At 37.2% G+C, this 19,590-nt stretch overlaps 1 protein-coding gene across 3 annotated transcripts in view; it reads left to right on the top strand.

Annotated features, from left to right (window-relative positions):
* Window positions 1-19,078, top strand: part of MSH2 (mutS homolog 2) — a 73,662-nt gene extending 54,584 nt beyond the window's left edge. Inside the window, exons 11-17 of one of the 3 annotated variants that reach the window (XR_003569366.1) lie at window positions 2,296-2,393; window positions 5,453-5,698; window positions 6,858-7,062; window positions 8,133-8,380; window positions 11,935-12,110; window positions 14,629-15,856; window positions 19,057-19,078. Coding sequence is in view for 1 of the 3 variants with exons in the window: in XM_027865368.1 (XP_027721169.1) it covers window positions 2,296-2,393; window positions 5,453-5,698; window positions 6,858-7,062; window positions 8,133-8,380; window positions 11,935-12,110; window positions 14,629-14,799 (1,144 nt within the window). In the remaining 2 variants the exon portion in view is untranslated. Of the gene's footprint in view, window positions 1-2,295; window positions 2,394-5,452; window positions 5,699-6,857; window positions 7,063-8,132; window positions 8,381-11,934; window positions 12,111-14,628; window positions 17,251-18,000; window positions 18,544-19,056 lie in introns of those variants that run through there. The other 2 variants (XR_003569367.1, XM_027865368.1) reach the window with 2 other exon arrangements.
* Window positions 19,079-19,590: the final 512 nt, after the last annotated feature.

The following is a 19,590-nucleotide window of genomic DNA, read 5'->3' as shown; positions in this document are numbered from 1 at the left end:
TTTTAAAATTTTATTATTTTTTTTGGTTCCATGTATTTAGCAGATTACTTTTAAAAGTGGTCTCTCTAGGGCTAAGGAGAGCTGTTACTTCACTTGTCTTAGACATATTTCTGATAATGTAGTCTAAAGTTTAAATGACCTTTTGGGCTGTGAGGCCACATTGTTGGTTCATAATGAACTTAACCAAAATTGGTAAGTTTATCTCATGTGCATTGCAGTCAAAGTATTTCTCCCGTCTTTTGAGATCTGTATTCATTGAACTTTCACTAGCCCAGGTCTACAATGTTAGTGTTATTGTTGACTCTTCACCCCATGTTATCTAATTGATTGCCAAACTTAAAATTTCTTTCTATGAAGCAGCTCTCACACATCTATCCCCTTCTTTGCTCTCGGGCAACCACCACTCTAGTTCAGGCCCTCACTTTTCCCCTCCCCTGACAGCCTTCTAATTGTTCTTCCTGCCTAAAGTTTTTCATTCTCTAACTAACCCATCCTCCACATAGCTGCCAGAGTGGTTTTTCTAAAGCCTAGGTCTACCCATGTTGTCTTCCTCCTCAATAAACTCCAATGGCTTCCTGTTAACTCCCTGATCAGAAAGCCCTTTGGCATTTAAAACCCTTCACAACAAAGCCTCTTCCTACCTATCCAGGCTTACTTTCTACTGCCTTCCACACATTCTACTCCTGCCAAACTGTCCCATGTACTGTTCCTCCCACAAGACTCTTATCTCTTGTTTTCATGCTGTTGTGCTGGTTTTTCCTATGCCTGGAATGCTTTCCCTTCACAGCTTCAGATTCTTAGAATCCCTTGCTTCCTTTAAGACTCAGCTTAAGCAGCCCCTTCTTCAGGAGGTCTTTTTTGGTTCCTTCTGCTATTACTGTCATACCCTCAAAGGTTCAGCTACTTTGTGTTTATGTATTTCTGTCTCTACAACATCTTTTGCATCTGATCCTTTCACTACTCACACAGCTCCTAACCTAATTTAGACCCTCATTGCCTGTCACCTAAAATACTGCAGCAGCTACTTAATTGATCTGCCTGCCTGCCTCAAGTTTCTCCCCACTTCATTCCACCCTTCAAAGTGATTTTCATTATGCCCAGATACAACTAAACCAGCCTTCCCCATGTCATAGAATTGATATTTTACAACTTTTAGTGCATTCTGTTTTCTTTAAATTAAATCTCATAATCTTGCAAGGTAATATCAGTTCCAAAAATCACGTCTCCTCAGTTTCCCCTGCCCTAGAGGCCCTTCCCGTCTGCTGAATAGAGAGAGGACAACGGAGACAGCAGAGAATTCCTCCTAGATCTTCCATTTCAAAAGGGCACCCAGGGCAGCCATCTCATTATGTCCCATCTGGCTGTATTCTTCTGGTGTTTCACCCCTACCACCACTCCTTTTCAGCTTCTCTTTTGTTTGTTGTCTTCTCCCATTAGATTGTGAACTCTCTAAGGGTAGTTCTTTTCCACTGCAAAAAGAGCTGCTTACTATGAATATTTCTATATATCTTTAGTTAGATTTGTTTTGCTTAGGTCTTATCCCTCCCTTGATCCATCCTCCCTCTTATTCTTACCTCTTCTTTCTCTTCTTTCCCTCCTTTGTCCCTGTTAGTGAAATATACTTCTATATCCAAATGTGTGTGTTTATGTATGTCTGTGCGTATATTTTTCCCTCCTTTGACCAGTGCCAGTGCGAGTGAGGCTCAAGTATTAACCATTCCCTCCATCCCTTCCTTGTTTGGCTGTCATGCTCCTAGGAGTTTTCAGTTGAGGGCTTCTTTCAGGAGATGATGACCAGAGATTTTTTTCTATTTCTACTTTGTCTAAGAGATCTGTGTAATTTTCTTTTATGATTTCTTGAAATTTGATGCCTGGACTCTTTTAGTCATGACCTTTCAACTAGTCCAGTGATTTTTAAATTATCTTTCCTTGAGCTATTTTTTAGGTCACTTCTTTCTATGAGGTACATTACATTTTCTAATATTTTTTCAGTCTTTTGATTTTATTTTAATACTTCTTTTTGTCTCATGAAGTGATTATCTTCTAATTGTTCTCCCTGCCTAAAGTTTTTCCCTGCTCCAATCCTCCACATAACTGTTAAGGTGATGTTTCTAAAGTCAAGGTCTGTGCATGTTGCCAAAGTCCTTTATGCCCTGGTCCCTTCCTACTTTTCCAGTCTTCTTAGACCATATTTCTGTCCTTGAATTGGGCAAACTTTATTGCGATTATAATGATTAATGCAATTATTAAAAGATAATTTAAAATTTTTCACAGTTTTCAAATTTTCATTTCCAGCAAATTGGCTGCCTACAATGATGAGTACCTCAAAATTAGAGATGAGTATGAGGAAGCCCAGGATGCCATTGTTAAAGAAATTGTCAACATTTCTTCCGGTAAATATAACCAAAGCAATACCTGTAATTGTTTGAATATAACACAGTTTCCTTTAGCAGGAGAAATTTCAGTTTTATGTACAAAGAGAAGTTTTTATAACTGAATTACACAGTAACTATTTAGTTTGTGGTACGTATTAGTAAGAAGAAAATGAAACTTTTAGAAAATCCTAAAATTAGCTTGGAGAGAAGTTTTAGATAAAATTGACTTTTAGGCGGCTTCCTTTTCAGTAGATTATTCACTTGAAACCGAGAATATTTGTAGGAGAAAACTGGAAAGTATGTAGAAAAATTGCGGGCTTTTGTAAAACAAGTGGGGAAAAAGGTGAAAGAGGGAATTTTATCTGCCTACATTACAGTCCCACAAAAAACTTTTTAATAATAATCTGTACATACATCAAAAGCATAATTATGAGAACAAAGATAATCAGTAGAAAGTCTTTGTGTTCACATGCCATCTCCTGGAAATTAGGAGAAAAGCAAGACCATCCCTCAGCACATCGGGTTAAGTCCCTGCCTCAAATATAGGAAAGGCCTTGAACAAGTGTCCCATATCATGAGTGGCACAGATAGATTGGTGATGTGCACATTGGAGGATTGTCCACATTGATGATACCACATCTGTAGCGGAATAGGAATCTTGAAGCCACCCACATCAGAGGCAATGTTTAAAGCTGTAATTCTTGGACTTGGTACCAGTCCCAGCTAAGCCGGCAGATTAAGCCTGGAGGAGGTACCATGACCTCTAGGCCTTTCGTTGTCTTGTTTTTAAAGTGGAGGGTATGGCAACACTTGCGCAATCCTCCTCGAGAGGTTGTTGTAAGGAACTCCATAGACATGAATGGTCTTGAGAGCCACTCTGTAGCAGATACTATCCACCTTGAGTTTATATAGCCAAACTCCAGCCCTTTTTAATGTTGCAAAGGTAATATAGAGCTGAAATCTATGTGTCATTTACATAAAAGGGAAAACATTTTTTCAGCCATATGTACTATTCTACAAGGCTTTTGAGCTGAAGATTTGAAGATTCACCAAAGCTTTGATGATTAAGTTCGAAGTTATGGTTACTTTGTAATTAAGGAAAGTGTCATCAGTTGGGATCTGTCATTAATATTTGAATGTCATGCTAAACAGCAGAATTATATACACTATCCCTGCCTGTCCCATCCAGCCTTAAGAATTTAACTTTTATTGAATATTCTAAAAAGGCAAATAGGAACTTTTTCAATAAACAAATAGTGAAAGGAAGGAAAAGGGACGACATGCTAATTGTTATTCCCTTTGAAATGCTTTATTTATGGCTGTGAAAATGACTTATTTGAAAAGATACATTTTAAGTGTCATTAAATAGACATTTAGTTTATTACATAGTGAGTTTCTAGCAGGATTATTTCTTGTATTTTGACCTTCCTGTATTAAGCCTATGTAGGTAGTACTTGGGGTCTCTCTAAAAAGTTAAATTAACAGATTTTTATTGAGTGTTGACTTTGGATACTCTTGTTTATTTTCATTATAAATAACTGCAAGTTTTATTATGTTTAAGAAAGTATTTTCATGGTCTTAACTGTATATACTTCTTTTTTTCTTCAATTTTTAATTGATATCTTTGGTTTTTAAATGTTTACTTTGAAATATCTCCCTCTTCCATCCCTGTATGGAGGGCTATCCTTTCTAACAAAGATTAGAAGAAGCATTTCAGTAAAACTTGTCAACACAGCAACTAAGTCTGTTCATTTTTGCAGCATGTTATACCTCTACAAAAAAGGGAGGGAAGTAGATACTTTCTTATATCTTCTTTGAGGTAGATATTTTCGTATCATTTCTTATAATTATGTAATATTGCATTTCTCTCTTTTGTTGTTCTTTCTTTGTACATTGCTATAGTCACTGTGATGTTGTTTTCCTGGGCTTCTCAAAATCCTTCGTATTTTATTTTGTGGTACAATAATATTCCACTACATTAATGTGCTATAGTTTGTTAGCCATTATCCAATCAAAGTTTTTTTATTCGTTTTGAAAGCATTAAAACATGCTTAATGGTCTCTTTGCCCTACCAGTTAGAGGCGGCTAGACTTGGAGTCAGAAAGACCTGGCTTCCGGTCTTCTGGTTGCAGTACCACCACCTGGCTGTCTGGGAGCAAATCATGTGGCCTCCTATTTCCTCAAAAAACTTCAGTTTCTTCATTTGTAAAATGAAGAGGGTTTGACTCTCAGGACTTTAATGTCCTTCCTCTTCCTTCTCTCTTCTCTACCCTCCCCTTCTTTCCCCCCTTTTCTCTCCCTTCCCTCCCTCTTCCTTCTCTCCTTCTGCCTCCCAGTGCTTGGAAGACACTCTTTTCCCTTCCATCTTGCTTCTGTCAAAGTTTTCTTCCTCACAGACAGAGCTCAGACATCTATGAAGTCTTCTCTTATTATTCCTCTACCTCAAAATGATTTTTCTCTCTTTAGATTTTCCTAGAGATTGGACTCTTAGGCCTCAATACACCTTATGCCTCAATACACTTTGCCATATATTACTGTACTTATCTTTGTACATTTATCTCACAACAATAATAGGAGGTAAAGGTGGTGATTATATTTTTCACTTTTTTATCTCCAGCATATTTATTGTTATACATGTTTGTTGTTTGAATCAGAAGGAGTGCTCAAATTGATGACATATCCTGGATCCAGGCATGCAACAGTAATCACCAAAAATTTTTTAATGTTTTGAAATATGTTCTGAAAGAGACAGAGAGGAGGGAGGGAGGGGGGAGGGAGGGAGGGAGAGAGAGAGAGAGGGAGAGAGAGAGAGAGAGAGATCTTTCCTTAAGTGGGCAACAGATAAGTTTAGTTTTTCATTTCAAATTGATTTTTAGGCTTTTTTAAAAATAAAGTTCCATTCTAGTAAATAGGAGAGTTGATTAGTTTATACTTTATTTAGATAATGTATATAAATTTAGAAATACAAATTGAACTCAGATTGGGACAATTATATTTCTTTACTTGCTTTGCTGTCATGTTCTATATTTATGATTAAACATTTTTTTGGGGGGAATGTTTGTTTTTTTATTATACAGGCTATGTAGAACCAATGCAGACACTGAATGATGTATTAGCTCAACTAGATGCAGTTGTCAGTTTTGCTCATGTATCAAATGGCGCACCTGTTCCATACGTACGTCCAGTCATTTTGGAAAAGGGACAAGGAAAAATCATTTTGAAAGGTTCCAGACATGCTTGTGTTGAAGTTCAAGATGAAGTTGCATTTATTCCCAATGACATTTACTTTGAGAAAAATAAGCAGATGTTCCACATTATTACTGGTAAAAAGTTGCATTACTTTTCAGTTTTTTTTTAAAAATAAAAAGCATTCATTTAAAACATTTCTTTGGAAAGTTAAGTATTAAGAAAATTATAGTTCTTGACATTTGAACAAGAGCATATTGTTTATTGTTGTCTTGAAATACTATTTTAGAAGTTTGTAAGAAAATATTTTGCTTTCCTGTAGAATTCTTGTTTCAGGATGTTCAAGTATTTAAAAATTCCATGCCTTTGACCTAAGAGCATTTTTATGAACTAGTGATTTGGTTACCCAAGATGTTAGTTTTCCCTTCCAACTTTATATCATAGCAAATGATAAGCATGCTGTCAAATCACTGTTAAAGGATTGAGCAGCATCTAGGACACAAGTCTTGGGGCACTCCAGACACCTTTCCCCAAAATGCCTGACTCCTTATGGCTGTTCTTTGGGGTCGGTCATTAAACCAGTTTCACATTCATAAAGACCATACCTCTCCACAAGATGAATGGGAGAGTCTTTGTCAAATGTGTTATTGAAATTCAGCTCTGTGTTCAGTGTTTCCTTGATTTGTCATTTTAATTAAGAATTGCAACAAGCAGGCCTCTTAATGATAGATTCTGGTACATAAAAGTAATCTCATTTGAAATTGAGGTGTCACATCTTCTTCTCCAGTCTTCGGACATCTCTCCTAGTCTATTAGTTTTCAAAGAAAAATGCATGGTTTCAGTAGTTGTTTTGGGTCTTATGTTCTCTTGTTGCATTCAGGTCTGTCGATTTCCTATATATTTTGAAGTAGTGGGTCCTCGTGTATCCATTTGCATAAAGAACATTCTTTAGTTATCCTCCGTCTGTAATTACTGCTTCTCTGTTCAGTCTGTACATTTTAAAAATGTTAGATAAATTCCGTGTGACTTTCTAGACTAGCTAAATTGTAGAGTACTGTCTCTAGTGAGACAAAATTCTTTAAATCTTTCAGATGATGACACATTGCACAATATTGCCCTAAGAGCAGAGAAGTTGGAATTGGCTGGCATTTACTTGTACAGCTAGAATTCCCAGTCAGCCTGACTTCTGTGTATCATCTCCCTGCAGTTTTCAGTTATCCTTATTTTTGGATTCTTAATATGTTCTGTGTATTAGCAGCAGGACATAAGCACTGTGTTTCACTTTTAATGTTTCAGGCCCCAATATGGGAGGTAAATCAACATATATTCGTCAAACTGGAGTAATAGTTCTGATGGCTCAAATTGGCTGTTTTGTACCATGTGACTCAGCAGAAGTGTCCATTGTGGACTGTATCTTGGCTCGAGTTGGAGCAGGGGATTGTCAGCTGAAAGGTGTGTCTACATTCATGGCAGAAATGCTAGAGACAGCTTCTATTCTCAGGTAAAGAAGTTCTGGTTCTGATTTTTAAATTTTTTTTAAAGATGGAAATATTGTGAGGGAATACCACAGGCATAAAGGAAACAAAGTTTAGCTCTCTCCTGGGTCCCCTTGTCCTGAGCATTCACCTCAGATACTATACTTGGTCCCTGTTCTCCTGCCTCAAAGACTTATACAATATCCTCTGCCCTTAGTTCAGCTCAGAGGAGTTTGAGGGTTTTTTAAAGGAAACCTTGATACTAGATTGCTGTTACTGACTCATGGAAAAGTGAAACAAATAGCTTGAAATAGATTTATGTTCTGTCTCTGACTTCTCTGTGTCTCTGCATATATGGCAGAACTTGAGGTACCTCTTCCCCTCTTGCCTGCTCTGTCTTCTCTCCCAATTAAGAATAAAGGTTTATTTCCCCATAAATGTACTCACACCCATCTATTTAAAAACCCTCTTTGAAGGTACAGCTTCAAATAGCTGTCAGAATTTATTTTATCCAGTAACTCTGAATCTTTTATATATTTTTAAGAATGTGTTCTTCGATCTTTATTATTGTGACAGCATAATAGTTATGAAAATGCGTTTAGTGGTTTGTGGTGAGTGTCAGACTCTCTCATATTGGCTTTCAGTGACATGCCAGTTATTGTTTCACTGTGTGTTTTCTCACTGCTGTGTCTTAATCTTGATGACCTGTCTACCTGGAATGTCTTCTCCTTGTTCTCTCTAGCTGTCCAGATTCTACCTATTTCTTAAGACCCAGCTTAGGTCTTATCACTTGTAGGAGAGTTTTAGTTTTTAATAATCCTAACTTCAAGTTGCATCTGTTTTCTCTGAGCTGCCTTCACAAGTTATTTTCTGTGCCTTTCATTTGGCAGTGAACTATATGCTGTCTTGACACTTCCGTTGTCTTAACTCTTAATTTTTATGTGTTGATGTATCATGTCTCCACAACTAGATGGTAAGTTTCTTGTGGGCAGATATCATAATGCTTCTTTGTGTCCCCAACTGTGTCTTTCACTTAGAAGTATTAACCTTGATAAAACTATATTATGGAAAAGCTTAATATAATTCTATTTTTTAGGTCTGCAACCAAAGATTCCCTGATAATCATCGATGAGTTGGGAAGAGGAACTTCTACCTATGATGGATTTGGGTTAGCCTGGGCTATTTCGGAGTATATTGCTACAAAGATAGGTGCCTTCTGTATGTTTGCTACTCATTTTCATGAACTGACAGCATTGGCTGACCAGTTGCCAACAGTGAATAATCTGCACGTTTCAGCATTAACTACTGATGAGACATTAACTATGCTATATCAAGTGAAGAAAGGTAAGATTGTAGTAATGTCGATGCCAAAGCTGTTGTATGTCCTGTGTGACCAGGGGGGATGACTACCTATGAGCTCATCAGGAACTGTCTTGTCTTCTCAGGAAAATGTGATGTTGAATTGTTTTGGAGTAGTCAGTAAACATTTATCAGGCACCTACTATGTGCTAGGCATTGTTCTAAACACTGGGTATAGGATTAATGGAAAATAATGAAAAGAGGACTTGGCAGAGCGGTAATTTATCTACTCAACCTCTGTGTCCAGGCAAGAATTTCCCAAATGTCCCCCAAAATATAATTAAGATGAGACCACTTTTCAGCCATCAGAGATTGTTCTACAACCTCTCTTACCAGTGTATTCCTAGTAGACTGTAAGATCCTTGAAGATAGGCCATTTTGGTTTTGGCTTTGTATTGCTGGGGCTTACTGTATACCAGCTAATGTTGGTGTATAGTAAGCACTTAACTGCTTATTGAATTTAAGTGAATTTCAAGTTTTCATTTGAATTACATATTGATTAACACAGTTATTATTGTACCATCAATTTCAGATGCTGAGAGCTGCTCTTCTGTAGTAAAATTTTTATTTCCATGATCTTTTAACATTCTTTGATTCATTTCTAGCTGCAGAGAGAAAGAAATGTCTGAAATTATTTTGCCCCTATAGTGAATAACTTGCCCTGTGTATGCTATTCCTTCAGTAAAAGTTGTCATCTCTGATGTAGATATTACCTAATAAGATCACCAGAATCATTGATGAAGTTAATACTCCAGGTTATACTTTAAAGCTATTCACTAGTCATCACAGTAACTACTTTTACAAGCTGTTCCATCAGATAGCCATATTATTATTATTATTATTATTATTATTATTATTATAGTCCATTATATTTCTTTATTGGTCATTTACAAGCCAGTAAGGAAGATAGATCATCAACATTTTCCCCGTTATTGTTGTGACTTGTGCTTCATACGTGACCCTTATGAGTGACTGTGCTTGAATTGATATTGTTGACATAATTACATGTATTTTTTGTTGGCGTTTGACTTGAGTGTGAATTGGGTAGTATGGTCTGTTAGGAATTTAAATCAAATTACATTGTGTCTGAGGAGCACAAAAATGTTAGTTCAAAATGCTAGAAAACAGCCTTTCCAAAACAAGACTTGGTGAAAATGGCAAGTGATGATTTTACTTGTCACTATTATACTGTGGTACCTCAAAGAAGCGAAGATCTCATTGATACAGGTATTTCTTCCATCATTCCAGATTGAAACTCATCCATGCCTTGTTATGCTATGTGATCTTTGTTCTTCCATAAGTCATCCAAAGAGAATCTGTGTGGTATACTGGAAGCTTTCCTCTAGGCTCGTTTCATTGTTATCCCTCTCTTTCACTATATGACTCACCCATCTCCTTTTGTAGTCCTGTATTTCCTGGATGATATCCTTTATATCATTCTTGTGCATTAGTGATGCTTAAAAATATATTGCAGCCTACTTGCACCCACCATGCATATCTCCATTGCTATTTGGATCACTCACTACTTTGATTCCTTGGAGATTGGGGTGTTTTATGATTTTTAGCCATATAGCATCACCTGGAGTGAATAGTGATATTAACGAGATCAGTTTTTTGTGTTGGGGAGCATCTTGAGGTCATTGAAAAAATACTGTGCAGTTTAGCCTACTCTCCTATCCCTTTCTGGGTCCTTTGTCTATCTCTGGCTCCTTTCCTAGGTATATAGTATATAGACTGATGAAAAATGCCCATGACATTGCCCAACTGTAATGTCATAGGCATTTTTCCTTCTTTTGGTTTTTCCTTTATAGTTTGTTGGGTCTGTTTCTTTTGATTAATCATGGATCTCATTGAGGAAACCCTATAATGTTCTTTCTGGAGTTCATTCTGTCATCAGCACATAAGTAGGAGTGTCTGGAGGCCTTCATCAATAAAAAATCCCTCTTCCCATTTCGATTCCATTCAAGTCATTCTCCATGACAATGCTGAACCTTTGGCAAGCATGTCTCCCTATTTTATACCTTGAGACTGTATTAAAATTGTCATTGAAGAAAGTTATCACTGCCCTTGCATTTATTAAGAATTCTCACAGTCTAATTGCTGGATTCCTTGTTAGAGAACTTTTAAGACTGTTTTGCCCTGTTGAGTCAAATACTTTTTATATTTTCAGAAAACAGGCATGGGTCTTATATTATCTATACCTTTCTGTTGAAAATGGTGGTTCTTGGGGGCAGCTAGGTGGCACAGTGGACAGAGCACTGGCCCTGAAGTCAGGAGGACCTGAGTTCAAATTTGGCCTCAGACCAAACACTTGCCACTTACTAGCTGTGTGACCCTGAGCAAGTCACTTAACCCCAACTGCCTTAAAAAAAAAAAGAAAGAAAAGGAAAAAAAAAGAAAATGATGATTCTTGATATCCTCTGGCCTGTTATTAGAAGTAAAAGGGGGTTGCACATTCTGAGGGGCATTTTTTATCATTCTTTGTTTCATGGTTTGTATTGGCCAATAATTTACAAATTGTTCATCTGTTGTGATGAACCTGTGTATTATACTGGATTGTCCTTTCTGTCAGTGAGATGTACTGTACCCTAAGACAGCTTGACAGAAGAAACCAAGTTTTACACTCCATTGGCATAGCTTTCAGGGTTACTTCTGTGCCATCATGAGGCATCAGAGCAGGGCTTAGTAGAATGTTCACTATTATATCCAGAAGATAGGCATTGATTTTGAATGAGCCCATTAGGTGTCATTTTGTAATGATGATGATAATGACTAGGGCAGGCAGCTTCCATTCTCAAAACTAATCAGTCATCTAGTTGAGCCCCTGAGGCTTTTGAAGCTATATGCTTAATTTTTCTGTGTATCAGTATTAGAAGATAAAGTAGTATTTGAAAGGAGATCATGGATTTAGAGCTTGGAGGAGACTTGAAGGCTGTAGATTCCAACCCTGTCTCTCCCCCGTGGTACTTCTCACCCTTCACCCCGTGGATGAGTAAAGTGGTACGAGAAGGTTAAATGACATGTGCCCACAGTAACATAGTGATTTTCTTTGGTGGAACTTTAACCCAGGTCTTGCTGATTCAAGTCCACTGCCTTCTTCACCTGCTATGCTCTTTCTTTCCCAGACTAATGACATGGACCAGTAATTTATTCAGCTCGGTATTTCAGTTTTCTCCTCCTTGACATGAAGATGCTACAACTAGTCTTCATAAAGTGTTTCATAGGAACATTGGTTGGATTAATGCAAGTCGGCTCTTTTCTCTGGTTGTTTACTTAGTGCAGAGACAGTGCTCAAGAAAAGATTTGGTATTTTGGTGGTGTTTCTTATCCTCTGATTAATAGTTTTCAAGGGTGATATGAATGCAAAGTCATGATCACCTGTGCCTTCTAGTGGAGGCTTAATTAAAAGCTCATTTTTATTTTGGTCAGAATCATTTGCCAAGCATTTTTTAATGTATAGTTAGATTTTCTGATGCTCCGTGAAGAAGGATTAATTCCAGTTCTGTAAGATGCTGTTTTACCCCTCTGATTTCTTGCAGGTGTCTGTGATCAGAGTTTTGGGATTCATGTTGCGGAGCTTGCTAATTTTCCTAAGCATGTAATAGAGAATGCCAAACAAAAGGCTCTGGAACTAGAGGAATTCCAGCATTTTGGAAAACCTCAAGAATCTGATGAAGCAGAACCAGCAGCCAAGAGATGCTACCACGAGAGAGAGGTTTGTCCATTTGTAGATATAGTTATTTAAGCTAAGACTAACTGCATAATGAAATTCATCACAGTCACCATATTACCACCCCAGAATGCATGATTATTTCCATTATGAGGTATTTCAGTGAATAAGCTTCTATAGAATCTGCTATATATAACAATAGATCAAGTATTTATTAAGCGCTTCACTATGTGCTAAGAACTGAGGAGACATGAAAGAAACAAACAAACATGAAAGACAGTCTCAGTCTTCAGGCAACTTGAGTTCTAATGGGGGAGATGGAAAAGTGGCCTGGGGAGAGGAGAGTACACATTTGGGCAAGGCTGCTTGTGAGACAGTGTGCAAGTCCGGAGTAAAGTGCGCAGGGCTGGAGCCCCTCAGGAAAGGGCAGTCCTACCTTTCTCCTTCTCATATGTCTTTATGTGTTCAGAAGAAACAAAGAAGAAAACTTCAGAAATGGAGAAATGTGGTACACTTGCATTAATCTAAGTGTGAGCTAGATAAATGTTAGGAAATGAATGCTACAGATCAATTAAGCAAGCATTATTAAGTAGCTTTTGTGTGCAGGGTGCTAGTGATCCAAAGTAAGAATGAAACAACCTGTTACATTCTTTGGAGGGAATCATCGTGTATATAAAAAAGTACCTATGAAATCTGCACAAAATAAACGCACGGTCATGGGGAAGTGATGTGAGAAGGGGGTTGGACCATTCATGTTAGCCGCACAGGTGCCTGAGGCTGACCTCTACCTAGGGCACTGGTGAAGGTGCTTAAAGAGGACTAAATCAGGGTGCTTTCCTCCAAGGTGCTGATCATCTCTAGGTGAGGAAACAAAACTGCCCTAAGGAATAGATAGCATTGTAAACGTTGTAATTTCATCCAATGGTATACTTCCTTTACCAACATAGGGTGTAATCCCTCCATACTTTAGTAGAGAGGCTTACAAAAATATGCACCTTTTGGTGATAATAAGCTTTTTTGAATGTAGGTGGAGTGATGATCTGTTTGTTGCCAGGCCAGTACTTGAAACTGTGCCGTTGTGACAGACCCTGTCAGACTATACCTATTAATACGACCTTAGAGAATCCAGGGGTTATCTGTGTGCCCCATTGAGAGATGTTCTAGTATATCTTCAGTGGAGGATCCAACAGATGTACTAATTTAGTAGACATAATAACTTAGAAAAGAAAGTGATGACAGCATCGTCTTCATGGAGAAGAGGTTGATCTTGAGCTAGACCTTAAAGGATGAGAAGAATTTAGATAGAAAGGAATATGGCCGAGTATTCCAAGCTCCATGAATGGAAACACACACATACACACACTGAAAAGAAGAGTACAATTGAGTTACCCAGTGGTTGTCAAATTTTTTGTTCTTACAACTTCTTTCCACTCTTAAAAAAAAAATATCAAAGACCCAGAGAGCTTTTGTTTATCTGGGTTGTATTTCTTGTTATCTACCATTTTAGAAATTAAAATGCTTTGATATTATTATGGAAATATTTTTGACCTGGTAGATCTCCTGAAAGATTCTCAGGGATTCTTAGCATCCCCTAGACCACACTTTGAGAACCACTGTATCATCTTTTAGAGTAAACTAATAATGAAAATAAATGCAAGGAATAGCTTTAGTTTTCAGCTAAATTAAAAACATAATATTGTGACATCCATTCATTTGGAACAATTTTAGTTTTTGCCCACTAAGTTTTATTCTTACATGTTCAGATGTTAATTGGTGATGTCATAGAGTATTACTTTAGAATTAAAATTCCGGCCATTATATTCAGATTTATGACTTTGTTTCTATAGATAGGAACATGATATATATCAGAATTCTTCATATTAGAATGAGAGAGATAAGAGATAGAGACTTTGGATATTGTCTGTACTGATGTGCTATGTAGCTAAATCTGAATGTTCTGGTTAATTGAAAGGCTTTTCAAACACTCTGCTTTTACTAGTGATAGGAGTGGTGTGGAATGGATGTAGCTGATGTTTCTTTTCTCTCACCTGGTACCTTGCTCCTCCGATTCAGTGCATCAGCAGTATTTTGTTCCTTTGTGAAAGAAGGCACTTTTTATTTTCTTCAGTAATTGCTTGGGCTCTTTACTTCCTGTAGATAAAGAAATGGAAATAGTCTCCTTCTCTTGCATTAATGTGCTTCATTAGGGGTCATGGATTTAGCTGGTGAAGTGATTTGTGCCAGGTAGCAAATGACACATTTGGGATTCTCAGATTCTCCAACTCCCAACCAGTTCTCCTCTCACAATACTTCTTTGCTGTGAAACTGCTAAAAATGTAGTTACTGGGCCACAGGTGGGTTATAATTGCTTTTGAAATGTGCCTTTAACCTGAAGATACTGAGCTCATTAAGTGGCCTTTGATAACTGTGCTAGTTACCAGCATGCATTTTCTGTAGGAATTGAGTAGAGTGTTTGGTATTACATTTCAGCAAAACACAATTTATGAATTTGGAGAAGATATTTTAAAGCCTAATTGTGTGTTCTTTTTTTTTTTTTTTCCAGCAAGGTGAAAAAATAATTCAGGCATTTCTGGCCAAGGTAAAGGAATTGCCTTTTGCAGAAATGTCTGAGGAAGGCATCAGAACCAAATTAAAACAACTGAAGGCTGAAGTGGTATCACAAAATAACAGTTTTGTTAATGAAATACTTTCACGGTTAAAAGTTACTCCATGAAAAATTCCATAGTGGAATGAATAAGTTTTGTAGATTTTTTTTTAATTGTAGAAAGTCCCCACTGTCTTATGTTAATGCTTTTGTAAGGTTTTATACTTTTCCCTTGGTGTTTAGAAATGGATGCACACAGATTACTGAATAAAACTTTACTAATGTTTCTTTAAATTATTTGTGTAGACACCTATTTTGAAAAATCCAGGTTTTATAGAGGAATTAGTTAGGACTGGAAGGCGATTCATATAGTCCAACCTCTTCTTTACAAAGAAGAAGGTAGGTAAGATTAAGTGCACAGAACGTTGAATTATCCAAATACAGGAAACACCACCCCTGCCTGCTCAATGTGGAGAGATACACTGCACCAAGCATGTTGGCCTGGGGTCAGAGTGGGACAGTTAGCCCTCACAGAGAAACATCCTAAATGCATTTCACGCAATCAGGAAAATGATTTGACTGTGGAATTCGGTTAAAAATGGTGTTAAGGATTTTTTGAAATTATTTTTGTTTTGGGCGGTAAAGTACATGTGGTCCTGGGAAAAGCATATGAGGTTTGAAGATTTGTAAGAATTATACTTTAGTACAATAGACTTTTCTAAAAGACACATTATACATATTAATAACCACAGAAGCACAGACATGTGAACTTTCAGTGATGTTTATGCAGAGAGATGATAACTAGTCAGTCCTTTGAGTAGACACCAGGTGGTCAATATCTAATCAGCCCCTGTCACAGATGGCAGTTCCTCAGAATTGAAGAAACTTAAAGAAACAAGTGGTGTACGGCCTTTATTAACTTCGAGCATATTAAAGCTAAAAATGACACCTAGAGATGCTCTTATAACTCCTCCATTTTACAGATGAGGAGATAAAACCCAGAGGGGTTCAGAGATGTGCCTAACGTCACATGGTGAGTCCTTGGCAGAATCAGCATTCCAAACCCAGGTCTTCCAGCTCTCAGTCCGGTGTTCTTTCCATTACTGCTGCTTGACGTGGCTTATTTTCTGCTCAAATCTAAACATTGGCTAATCATTTGACGGCAGGCAAGAGTAAGAAGAACCAAGTGAGTAAACTTCCTATACTTCCACTACCAGTTTTCCAGGTTTTACAAACTTAAATGAAGTTGACAAGTAGACACATACAAAAAACCCCTACTGCCTGCCTTCTGCCAGCCTTAACTAACTTTTCCAGAGCAGAGACTGTTTTGCTACTTAAGAGCAATATTGGCTGAAGATTTAGAGGTAGGCTGAAATTTATGACCATAATGGGATTTGTTTGATTGATGGATTTTCTATGGACTTGATTTTCCATATTCCATATTCCATAGTACTAACTATGAATGATGCTAACATTGATTTTACTATCTGGATAGTGCAAGCTATATAACTGGGGAATAGGGCAGACTTGTAAATAATGTATTTTTTAAAAAATTTTGGAAAAATTGTACTTCTGAAAGGCAGAGTTGACTGATCAGTGTACATGTAAAAGGCGATGAGGACTTTGAGTTTAACATTCTATTTAAATAGTCTGTCTCTTGGTAGTGACAAAAGGAGTGTTGTTTAGATCACTCTGAGTGAAAACATGGTTAAAATTAAAATTATCTTGCAGTTTTAATTGCTGGTGCTCAAAAAAATGTGGTGCTTTGATTCCAAGGACAAAATTTGCAATGCAGCAAGCTCTGGTAAATCAACCTGCTTTCAGTTGTATAAAGAAGATTTAGTGTCTAGTTTCATTTGAAAATGAAAAGGCACATAATAGACCTGCTTAAAACCTTTCAGAGACCCAAGCTTTATTTATTTTGTGAATATGCTAATGAGTCAACTCAGACCTTCAATTATAATGGGTACTTTATATTGGAATCACATATGTAAAACTGAAGATTTACCAATTTGTGACCTTGTCATGGACAGCTTGTGTTTTATTTTAATTGTAATGTACTTCAGGCTCCCCCCAGCACCATCTGCAATAACAACAGAATGGTACCCAAAATACAGATGTTACTCAAGATTCAGGACCAAACTGTGCTGTTATTACCAAGAAAGCTAGGGATCATTTACCATAATCGTTGAGAAAAGACTTTTTTTGCTCATTCACACTACGGTGTTTTCAGAAACTTGGCTCTGAGATTCCATTAGAGATGCAATATCTTTTTGTAATTGGTGTTCTCTGCTGTTCTCTCCCTTTCTTTCCTTAAAGATGCTATTTAGAGAGAAAATATCTTTGGGGTAAAAGAGACCTTTGTTACAAAACACATTTACAAGAATCGTGTTTTGAGGTACACTATGTATTTATTTGGGGACAATTTTTTCTTGTTATCTCAGAGTTTTATGTATATTAAAGGCACCTTGGGAGGCCTCTTGAGTATTAAATGCATTTTATGTTCATGGTCTTTCTGCATTTAACCTTTTTGTGAAATGGCTTTTGTCTATAAATTGTGTTTCTTTGCTGATTCAGGAATTTCTTGTTATTTTTACTTGTTGTATTCTTTGGTTGCAACAGTGTGTATAGTGTGAAGGATCTCCTAGCCTTGGGCCTTCAGGTGAACTGGGGTCTGCTTCCTGAGTACCCCCTGCCCAGAAGACCTATCTGTACCTTGGTCCCAAAACCTGTTTGTACTTAAAAAACCCTAATTGCCACTTCCCTCTTACTTTTGTAGATGCTACTGTTCATTGGTACTTTTTCAGCACCCACTTTCCTCTTTCCCCCTTATCATTTGTCTCCACATACTCAGAATCACATTTTAGGATTTATTTACAAGGGAAATGAAAATATGCAAATTCTAAAGCTCTGTACCCTGGTCAGCTAATTAGAAGTATATGTATAAAAAGGAAAGCTACCAAGTCTTTGATGGTTGCCTGAGCTTTCTAACCTATTTCTTATCTAAAATTTCTTAGGCTTAATTTTAATCCTTTCCAGGCTGAAAACTACTCATTAGATGGTCTCCTGGAATATCTCTAGGGAGTTTTGATCACTTGAACTATATATATGCAGCTCATTGGTCCATTCACAGATTTAGAGCTAGAAGGTTCCTCAGAGATCATTCAGTCCAAACGTCTCATTTTATAGCTAAGAGAAGTGAAGTCAGACAAGTTAGGATTTCCTCAGTCACACAAAACAAGTGGCAGGGTCTACAGTTGAACCCAGATCCTCTTAATCTAGATTCAGTGCTCTTCTCAATATATTACCTTGTGATTCTTCTGATCCTAGGCTCAACTTTAGCCATTTGGGAACCTTCTGATGGTATAATGAAATTTTGGTGTTCCAATCATATTCTTAATTAGTTAACTGATCGTCTCTCATTAAGACAAACAAGGAAATATAAGTAGGTAAACAGGACAGTGCTTTCTTGGCTCATATCAGATGAATTTATAAGAAACCAGACTAAGCTAATCAGAAGTGTATATATATGTAAAGGGAACATACCCAGCTCTAAATAGAATGGTGCCTAAGCTTTTTAACTTTTAACTGTAGTTCCCTATGCCTCTATGTCACTCCTAAAGTTTAATTTTCCAAATTGGTAACAGTTATCAAGGACCTGCTCTGTGCAAGGCATTGCTGAACTTTTCATGGACAGCCAAGATAGAGTTACTATAATCTAGAAGGTAGAAAAAAATGCACAAACAACAGCAACAAAAAAATAGGTGCAAAACAGTGTTATGTGAGGTCCAAAGAGGGAAGGTCATTATAAATTGATAATCAGATCTTCATGGTTTGGGCAGCTAGGTGGTGTAGTGGATAGTGTTGGACCTGCAGACAACAAGACTTGAGTTCAAATCTGGCCACACACACCTACTCTCTGTATAACCATAGGCAAGTCACTTAACCTCTGCCATGGTTTCCTTGTCTCTAAAATGGGGATAATAATAGTATCTGCCTCCCAGGTTTATTGTGGGGATTAACAAGAAAATATCCATAAAGTGCTTTGCAAACCTTAAATACTACTTAAATAGTGCTACTGCTTTTTATTTGAATTAGAGTATATAAAGGGTGGGTAGAATTTCCTAGGAAAAGAATGACAGGAATAGCTTGAAGAAAGTCACGGAAGGTCAGAAAGGAAAGGGTGTTTTCTAGAAGCAAAGGAGTCTACTTGGATTGGAGGGTAGAAGTTATGGAGGAGTGTGTTAAAAAGGAGGGTACTTACAGACTGTGGAGAAACTTGAATGCCAGGCAATAAATTTGAACAAATTAGGTAATAGAGAACCACCGAAGATTTATTAGAGAAATGACAATTTCTCAAAATAAATTTTTTTCCTTAACATGCAGAATGTTTGTCCTTTGTTCTCGAAGAGGACCATGATATCTGGGAGGTGATGCCGTGACATGCAGGTGACTTGGATTTAAGTGAGGGAGGGCTGTGCAAGGACACCAGCCTCACTCTCTCCTCAGGAGCCATCTGGGTCCAGTGGCCAGATACAGATCAGGATGACTGGAGATGGCCCAGGAGGCAATGCAAGACCTTGGCCTTTTAAAGCTAATGCTCTTCATGTTTAATAGCAGGAAAATGTGAAGAGCATTATCACTGAAAATAAAAGTCTATTGTTGGACTCCTTGAAGAAGAGAATAATAAAGTAATATCTGTTTGAAGATAAACTACAATAATCCCTAGCAAAACTGATACCTAACATTTTGGAGATGTATTCTTGTGAATGTTGTTCATTGGTCCGGCAAAAACAAAGTGTTAGGTGAAACAGCATTACAGGGGCAATTCTATATGAGCAATGTTGATCCAATAATGTCATCACGGATTTTTTTTGATGTTACAAGGAGTTTCATCATAACAGTGTATTGTGGATGTTA

Source organism: Vombatus ursinus, unplaced genomic scaffold (assembly GCF_900497805.2).
Source record: "Vombatus ursinus unplaced genomic scaffold, bare-nosed wombat genome assembly UNPS02014778.1, whole genome shotgun sequence".
NCBI lineage: Eukaryota > Metazoa > Chordata > Mammalia > Diprotodontia > Vombatidae > Vombatus > Vombatus ursinus.
The sequence above is the reverse complement of the archived record's forward strand: the minus strand, read 5'-3'. Positions and strand labels throughout refer to the sequence as shown.